The 8,593-nt window shown below is 58.4% G+C and overlaps 1 protein-coding gene across 9 annotated transcripts; it reads right to left on the bottom strand.

The window, feature by feature from the left end:
- SPATA20 (spermatogenesis associated 20) lies at positions 1-8,206 on the bottom strand. Of its 9 annotated transcripts, XM_055257385.2 has the most exons (18): positions 8,048-8,149; positions 7,566-7,668; positions 7,172-7,290; positions 6,880-7,050; positions 6,715-6,779; positions 6,369-6,523; positions 6,147-6,290; positions 5,846-6,047; positions 5,218-5,348; positions 5,021-5,125; positions 4,725-4,799; positions 4,419-4,628; positions 4,148-4,340; positions 3,660-3,828; positions 3,160-3,371; positions 1,399-1,598; positions 539-619; positions 1-359 (listed from the first exon to the last, which is right to left on the bottom strand). In XM_055257385.2, exons 3-18 carry the CDS (start codon positions 7,246-7,248, stop codon positions 189-191), a joined length of 2,361 nt encoding a protein of 786 aa, XP_055113360.2. In that variant the 5' UTR covers positions 7,249-7,290; positions 7,566-7,668; positions 8,048-8,149; the 3' UTR covers positions 1-188. The 9 variants fall into 9 exon arrangements, with proteins under 9 accessions (XP_055113360.2, XP_055113358.2, XP_063485948.1 ...); XM_055257383.2 differs by lacking the exon at positions 7,172-7,290 and having other exon boundaries at positions 7,566-7,613; positions 8,048-8,178; XM_063629878.1 differs by lacking the exon at positions 7,172-7,290.
- Positions 8,207-8,593: the final 387 nt, after the last annotated feature.

Below are 8,593 nucleotides of genomic sequence, written 5' to 3'. Positions count from 1 at the left end.
TTCCCACGGGACACTGTTAAGTTTATTCTAGGGTGAGTGGGTGCCCAAGGGGGGCAGTGAGTATGGCCGAGGTCACCTGGTGGCAGGGTGCTCAGGGATGGCCACAGGTTCTATAGGGCCCTGCAGGGCCTGAGTCTCTAGTAGGTTGGGATGCTTCACATCCATGACTGCCCCTTGGGCTGGGGCAGTCATGGATGTAGCAGTTTTCGTAATTCGCAGGGATCAGTGATGGGCATTGAGCAGGCTTGATTCTCACACACATATGCAGTGGCCTGGTCTTCCAACCGTCGGAGGGTACTCAGGAAAGGCAGCTGGCGGGACAGGAAGCTCGAGGGGTCCCCATCAGCCAGAATCAGCACCTAGGGCAGCAGCAGAGCAGGGAGAGTCACCTGCTGGGGTGGGGTCACCTGCCCATTGGCAAGGCCCACTGGGAAGTTCCCTCTTCCCAACATTCCGAGGGCAAGGAGATGTTGAGGAGCTGAGGATGGGAGGGGGCAGCTCTGGGGAGGTGGCAGGTTGGGCTCACAGGGACGGGTACCTTGTTAGGAATGTAGACAGAGTGGACGCACCGCACCAGAGCCTTGGTGTCCTTGGCCTGGCGGTCTCCACAGATCACGATCTGACCGGAACAGAAAGGTCACTCCGGTGTGTCAGGGGAGGGAGGGCTGAGCCCTAGACCACCAGGGCTTCCCCATCCTCCCTCCACCCCACCCTATATCCCTAAGAAGGAACAGGGACTCATCTCAGCTGCCAGGATGAGTTAATGCTTGGCAAGTGGGAGCACACACACACTCACACACGAGAATACCGAAGTGGAAATGTCATACGTATACACAATGTTACAGATACAAACACGGGGAGACACACACCCAGAAGACTCAGAGCACACAGGGACCCATCCAGACAGACACAGAGTAGTCACACACACGCACACGCACACACACAGTAGATGCCCACACAGAGGCAGATACCACACACACAAACACCAGACACACACGCATGCAGGCAGACACAGAAGCAAACCTGCAGATGGGGCATCCACATGCAGACAGACAAACACACACGACGAGCACTCACACCAGCATCCCCCTCAAAGGTAGGTGCATAGACACACACCTCCAGGGTCACACACACCCAGAAGTACACACACACCAATAACACAGTACGGACAGAAGCAATTACACTGACACCACGACGTACAGAGAAACACTTCATCAGCCACCACGGACTCATGTTAACTTCTGCCTCCCTGTCTGACAGACGCCTCCACGCGCCTGCACACACACAGACCTGAGCTCCGGGGACAGCCCAGGAACCCCACCCCCTGTTCCCATCTGCCATCACAGCCCCAGCTTCCCTCCCACCCGAGGTCCCAGCCCAGATGCCCTCACCCCCCACCTGCTTGAGGGTCTGCTGCTGGGCTGAGAGGGCACGGACCATCTCGGGCAAAGCCACCGGGACACGGCGCATGCGCTCGGAGAAGGCGGTCAATAGGCACACACACTTGTCCATCCAGTCCTTGTGGCCCGTGAAGCCATGGAGCCGGAGCAGGTTGTGGGCTGACACGGAATTGGCGCTGGGCTCTGCGCCATCCTGGTCTGCAGCACACAGGGAGGCAGGGGGTAGGGGTAAGGGCGGGACACTGAGTCCCAGGACCCTGCCCAGGACTGCATCCAGGGCCACTTGGGGGATGGGACAGAGAAAAGGCCCTGCCCATCCCTCCCCTGCCGGCCTCAGCATTCTCCTCCGTGCCCTCCTGGAACACGCGGGCCCTGCCTGTCCTCCAGGATACAGACTGCCCGCTCCAGGCCTGTCATGCGCTGCTCCCTATGCCTGAACTCTCATCACAGCTTCTCCATGGCCACATGGCCCCTTTCCCTCCAGGCCTTGGTTAAATGACACCTGTCACATGTGTCCTCTAATCTCCCCCTAGGCTGAGTTGGGCCTCCTCTGTGGTTCTCTCCCAAGGCCCTTTGATTCACTCAGTTAACATTTATTAAGCACTTACAATGTGCCAGAACCACACTAGACCCTGGGGATACAACACTGGCAGAAAGTCCTGATCTTTGAGGAGCTAAAATCTGAGTTTCGGGAAAGAAACCTTTAACCACAGACAAGGCACATGGGTGATAGGGAGCAGGTACACATAGAGCGTCCTACTTCTTCATGGCATTCACCACAATTTTAACTACACATTTGTGCATGTGTTTTTGCATTATTACCACATATTCGCTGTCTCCCCTACCATACTGTAAGCTTCATGAGGGCAGGGACCAAGTGAGCCTTGGTCCATATCTGAATCCATGGGTGTCAGTTACTGTGCTAAGCATGTTTACAGAACAGCTAAATTCATCTTTACATCAACCCTGTAAGGTAGTACCAATGTTAGCTCCATTTTACTTATTAAGAAACAGGCCAGGCATGGTGGCTCTCACCTGTAATCCCAGCACTTTGGGAGGCTGAGGTGGGCAGATCACTTGAGCCCAGTAGTTTGAGACCAGCCTGGGCAACATGGAGAAATCCCATCTCTACAAAAAATTAGCCAGGCATGGTGGTGCATGCCTATAGTCCTAGCTACTCAGGAGGCTGAGGTGGGAGAACTGATACAGCCCTGGAGGCAGAGGTTGCTGTGAGCCAAGATCATGCCACTGCATTCCAGCCTGGGTGACAGTGAGACCCTTTCTCAAAAAAAAAAAAAAAAAAAAAAAAAGAGAAAGAAAGAGAGAAAGAAAAGAAAGGAAAGAAAGGAAGAAAGGAAAGATAAAGAAAGAAAGAGAAAGAGAGAAAGAAAGAAAGAAAGAAAAGAAAAAAAGAAAGAAAGAAAGAAAGAAAGAAAGAAAGAAAAAAAGAAAAGAAAGGAAGGAAACAAAACACGCTGAGCATAGTGGTTCACGCCTATAATCTCAGCACTTTGGGAAGCCGAGGTGGGAGGATCACTTGAGCCCAGGAGTTCAAGGTCAGCCTGGGCAACATAGCAAGACTCTGTCTCTATTTAAAAAAAAAGGAATTGAGATTCAGAAATATTACAGCAGCCAAAAATCACATCATTAATAAGTAGCAGAGACACAAAGCCAGGAGGGCTGCTGCCCACACCAGCTCTTCACCCACGCTGCACTTACACCTCCCAGGACCCCAGACTAGCCCTGCACCCCCACTGACCGTCCTTCAGACGCAGGGGCAGGTCAGCCCCCAGCTCAGCATCACTGCAGAAGTAGCCGCCACCCTGGGAGTCCCAAAAGAGCTTGTCCTGTGTGTCCTGCAGCCGCAGAGCCCACTCGAGCCACGCACTCTCCTGTGAGGCCTCATACAGGTCCAGCAGGCCCCGCACCACGAAGGCGTAGTCCTCCAGGAAGCCCCAGCAGGGTGGGTTGCTGGGGGACAGGCATTAGGGGAGGGGCTGGGGAGAGCCCCAGGAGAGAGGGCCTTTCCCAGAGGAGGCCCTTTCATGCATTTGTTCACTTAACCCTCCAGATGAACCCTCTTGGGCAGGTGCCATCAGCCCACTTCCCAGATGAGTAAATGGGCCCAGGGAGGCTACAAACTCACAGCAAGCACCTGAAAGAGCCAGGACTGGAGTCCACGAGGAGGGGAGAAGTAGGGCAGAGGTAGGCGGGGGACGCGTGGGGAGATGAGCCCTCCCGGTCTACTCAGCCCCCAACCTGTGCTCCACAGTCCCCCCAGAGCTGGTGTAGCAGGTCCGTATCAGGCGGCCACTGGCCACATCAAACATGTGCCGCTTCAGGAACTTGGCACCATTGGTGGCATAGTTGATCAGCCTGTCTTGGCCCAGGACAGCCCCAGTCACAGCATAGCCTGACACCATCAAGCCTGGAGCCAGGAGAGACAAGTAGTGGTGAGACGCTGGCCAGGACCCTCCAGGCATGTCCACCCCATCACCTCAGGCCCCAACTCCTCCCTGGAGCCGTGGGTGATCCCTAAGATCTTGGGCTCCAGGACCAGACATGGCGGGGTTCCCAGCCCTTGTGTGTGACCTTGGGCGGGTTACTAAGCTCCTTAAGCCTCTTTTGTCAACTGAGAATAATAACGCTAATAAAGGGAGAGTGAGCATTTAGCAGGTGCTGGACAGACAGGGGCTTTGTAAAGGGGGATCCTACAGACAGGCTCGGTCTCAGATGTGCTGCCCCACCATTCCAGGCAGCCAGCATCTTGTTGTCCAGGTGCGGCTTGGGCCGATGCTTCCGGGCCTGGAAGAGCTTCTCCAGCCCTGTATTGAGCAGGGTCCTCACGGCCCCCACATCCAAGCCAAAGCGGGCAGCAGTCAGCTCCAGCGAGTACCGGACGGTCAGCACATTCTGACCCTGCAGCTCCCCCTTGGGGTCCTGAGGAGAATGGCCTTTGTCTGCGAGCTCACGCCTGGCAGGCACCAGGGCCCGTCAGGTGACCCCAGAAGTCCTCACCTGACTGGGGCTGATGTTACCAGCCTCTGTGAGGCCGTAGTGCTTCATGAGGAGCTGGCCTGAGGTCAGCGGCTCGGTGGCACCTAGCACAGGCTCCGGGAGGAGCTGCTGAACCTCTTTGACCGTCCACACATAGTAGGCGCCCTCTTTGGGCTGCATGCCCCGCTCTGGGGGCGAGTCTGCATCTTCTGCGCTATAGAAGCCTCCGGACTGTGGGGAGGGGAGAGTTGGCTGGCCCCGGCCCACAGGGCAGTGGAGCCCCAACCCCTCCCACAGCCAGGCCCGCCTGCCACCACGGACACACACCCGGTGGCTCAGGCTCCGAGCCACGTACTGCAGGATGCCTTTGGCCACGTCAGAGTAGAATTCATCACCAGAGATCTAAGAAAGGGAAGAAAGGAGACTGTGAACAGAGGTCACTGGGGAGGCCCAGGTGGAAGGCGGCAACATTCTCTGAGGCAGGTGGGGGAGGGAAGCCTGGGTAGTGGGTACATGGGAGGGAACAGGGGATTCAAATTAAGAGGAACCACAGTCACCAGGAAGGCCTTGGGAGGGGCAGCTAGAGTGAGATGTCTGTTCTCTGGGCTGGGGTCAGGGGTCACCTGGAAGGCCTGCGAATAGGCCACAGCGAGCTGTGCCTGGTCATAGAGCATCTTCTCAAAGTGAGGGACGTGCCACTGGCAGTCTGTGGAGTAGCGGTGAAAGCCCTGTGCGGATACAAAGCTGGAGGCCAGTCCCAGCCTCTGCCCCACCCCACAGCTCCCTGCTGCCCCTCCAGGGAATACCCAGTGCCTGTCACCTGCCCCACATGGTCCCGGATGCCCCCGTTAGCCATCATTTTCAGGGTATGCAAGGCCATCTGCTGGGCCCGAGAGCCATCCTGAGTCAGTCGACGGCTGAGCCAGTAGGAGAACAGAAAGCTCAGGATCACTGTGGGGGCACCAAGAACATGCGGGTGAGAGAATGGGAAAGTGGGGACAGAGATCGGGGTGGTCAGGAGGCCTTGGGCCAGGCAGAGGCTGGGAGTTCACTCAACAGGCAGTCTCTGGACAGGCTGTGAGGTCAACAGTCAACCCACAGGACAGAAGGTAATAGCCTAAGCCAGAGGTCAGATAATCATCGGCTCACAGAGGACCAGTAAGTTACTTGTCCCCCCAGAGCCCAGAATGTCATTAGCCAAGCCAGGGTCACTGGGTCACTGACCAAGTCAGGGAACAGAAGGTCATCATCTAGGTTAAGATGAGAGGGTCACTGCTGACACCAGCAGTCGGGCCTTCACCGATAGCTACCGACAGGCTAGGGGCAAGGAGGTCACTGCCAGTCAGGAGGACAGGAAGCTACGGGTGAGGCCAGGAGCCAGTAGGTCCCTGACCAGCGTAGGAATCAGAAGGCCAAAACCTGGGCTAAGGCAGGCGTGGGGCACTGACCCGGTGTGGGAAACTTGGGGGCCTCAGCGAAGCCACCGTATTCCTCATCATAGGCCTCGTCCAGCTGCTGGAAGCAGCGATTGTTCATGGTGGCGGCAGAGGGCGGCAGCTGGCGGTCACCCAAGCTGATCTCTGATCGGGCCAGCAGGGCGGTGGTGACACGCTGGCTGCTTTCTAGCAGGGTGTTCTTGTTCTGTTTCCACTGTGGGAGGTGGGGGCACACCTGGAGGTCAGCCAGGGGAAGGGGCTCTTGTTTCCTAGTCCCCCACCCTGGTCCCCCAGCTCCCCAAGGCACACCCACCTGCTCTCGTATTCTCAGCAACACTGTGCGGAAGCCGACTCGGGTCAAGCCATCCTCAGGAGGGAAATAGGTGCCTCCGACAAAGGGCTGGAGGTTGGGAGTCAGCCACACATTCATGGGCCAGCCCCCGCCACTGCTGGTGGCCTGGCGGAGAGAGGGCAAGGGTGAAGGGAGCTGCCCTGAGCCCACGTGGCGCATACACTCCCGAGGAGGGCTGCTCACCTGCACAAACGTCATGTACACCTTGTCCACGTCAGGCCGCTCCTCACGGTCCACCTTCACGCTCACAAAGTCCTCATTGAGCAGGCGGCCAATCTCCTCATTCTGGAAGGACTCCTTTTCCATCATGTGGCACCAGTGGCAGGTAGAGTACCCGACTGAACAGGGCCATGGGGAGAGGTCAGGGGGCCAGCAATGGGTCAGAGGGAGGCTGGCCAAGTAGCCCTGGCTGCATGGAAGACGTCCTGGCCTCTAGTCTCCTGGAAGACCCGCCAAGCCAAGAGGACCCTCTCCCATCTACTGCCACTCCCTGCCCACACTCCCATATCAGGGAAGGTGGGAGCATTACCTGAGAGGAAAATTGGCTTGTTTTCTTTCCTGGCCTTGTCGAAGGCTTCCTGTCCCCAGGGGTACCTAGACCCAGCAGGGTGGGGCATCACTCAGTAGCCCAGAGGGTCTGGGAGGGGCCCAGGACCCCAGCAATTCCAGGCAGGGCCCCAGGAGAGGTGCTCACCAGTCCACAGGATTGTAGGCATGTTGTAGGAGGTATGGTGACTTCTCGTGGATCAGGCGGTTGGGGACCCTCTGGGGTGTAGATGAAGGATGGCTTCCCTTCCCTCCAGCAGGCATGGGCACTGCACTACTGACCGTCGCACTTCGGTCCTTGTCCCGGGAGGAGCTACCCCTGGTGAGGACAGGTGCGTCAGGCAAGCCAGGGGCCTCCACCCACCTTCTCCCAGGCCCCCCAGCACCTGCCCCATTCCACTCAGCACCCCAGTAGGACCCCTGCTCCCAGTCCAACCCACCTTTCTGAACCATGGGGGAGACTGTGGCCTTTGTGTTCCCCCTTATGTTTTTTGGGGGGTGAGGAGAGGTGGCTCATTGGGGGCTCCTTGCCAGGTTAGTCTCCCTCAACCTCCTGGGCCTGGCGGTGGGAAGGATGGCTATGAGGTCAGGGCGGGTCACAATGGGCAGAATGGTTCTTGGCGCTCCATTCTTACCCCTCCCCAGGCCCCTCCCCGGGCCCTTCCTGGAGCAGCTGCTTGGAGGCATCTCTCTGGCAGGCCTGGGTGTGGCCCCACTGGAAGGCAGCCCACTGTTGGTGGCTGGACAGGCCAAGATCAGTAGGGTCTGGTACTGGACCAGGTGAGGGACAAACGGAGGAAACCAGATACGGGGACTCCCTCACTCAACGCCCACCTGCTGGGACTCCTGTGTGGCCAGGTCCTGGGCCAGACCCCAGGACACCTAGGGAATCAGAGACCTCAGGGAGTTCAGCCTGGAAGTGGGACTGCAGGCAGACCTAAATAACGAAAGGTCCATGCAGCAATAAAGGACTGTGACAGGGCACAGGCTACTACTGGAGAAAGGCCCTTGACCCAGCATCCAGCACTGGGGTGCAAGGAAGGCTTCCTGGAAGCGGTGTCAGAACAGTCCCTGAGGAGCTGGCACTGCACTGGAAGGAAGGGGAGAGGAGGGAAGGGATGAGGAAGGGAGGGGAGGGGAGGAGGGCCTTACTGCCAGGGCCAGGTCTCAGGAGCAGACCGGAGGTGGGGTTGGGGAAGGGCCAGGCACGCAGGGGTGGTCCAGACTGGCACTGGGGACCGGTGTCCGGAAGACCCTCCACTGGGCCCGCAGGCAAGCGCAGGGAGTGCCCTAGGGGCCCGCTCGCCCGCCTGTACCTGCGGCTTGCGGCGAGGCCTGCACTGGCGCGGGGCAGCAGAAGGACGCGGCCCAACCAGGCCCGCGCGCCCAGCATGGCTGCTCGGGGCCGTGGGCCCGGCCGCTAACGACAGGAAGGGAGGGCAGGAGGCTGCGAGGGGCGGGCCGGGCACCTACGGAGCCGCAGGCGGGTCTTCGCCCGGACTTGGGACAGTGTGGCTGGTCTCCGAGCGTCGCCCTGCGGCGGAGCGCAGAATTGCAGATCAGGCACCCCAGCCTTGGGAGGACCCATTCTGTGCATAAAATTGGGCTCTGCCCCTGCCTGCGGAGGACAGCCCTTCTCAAGGGAATAGGGAGAGTTGTGGGATCTAGGGCTGGGGGATGCTAGGGCCATGGGATGCCAGAGCTTCGGCTCATTTTGTCCAACCCCTGGCCATTTTACAAATGAGAAATGAGATCCAAGGCGAAGGCGTACCTTGGCCAGGTCCACCAGCTAACGAGCTTTGCTTTTTGCAGCCTCCTCGTCTCTAGGTCCTACTCAAATCCTACCCACTCCAGGAAGCCTT

Source organism: Symphalangus syndactylus, chromosome 20, assembly GCF_028878055.3.
Source record: "Symphalangus syndactylus isolate Jambi chromosome 20, NHGRI_mSymSyn1-v2.1_pri, whole genome shotgun sequence".
Taxonomy (NCBI): domain Eukaryota; kingdom Metazoa; phylum Chordata; class Mammalia; order Primates; family Hylobatidae; genus Symphalangus; species Symphalangus syndactylus.
This window is presented reverse-complemented; position numbering and strand designations above follow the sequence as displayed.

What these genes read in the sequence shown, in the direction of transcription:
- SPATA20 (XM_055257383.2), bottom strand. Translation starts at nt 8,124, where the DNA reads ATGCTGGGCGCGCGGGCCTGGTTGGGCCGCGTCCTTCTGCTGCCCCGC. An exon ending in TCCGGGACCATGTGGGGCAG is followed by an intron (nt 5,126 to 5,217) that starts GTGACAGGCACT and finishes GTATCCGCACAG; the next exon opens with GGCTTTCACCGCTACTCCAC. An exon ending in GGGGGGACTGTGGAGCACAG is followed by an intron (nt 3,372 to 3,659) that starts GTTGGGGGCTGA and finishes CCTGTCCCCCAG; the next exon opens with CAACCCACCCTGCTGGGGCT.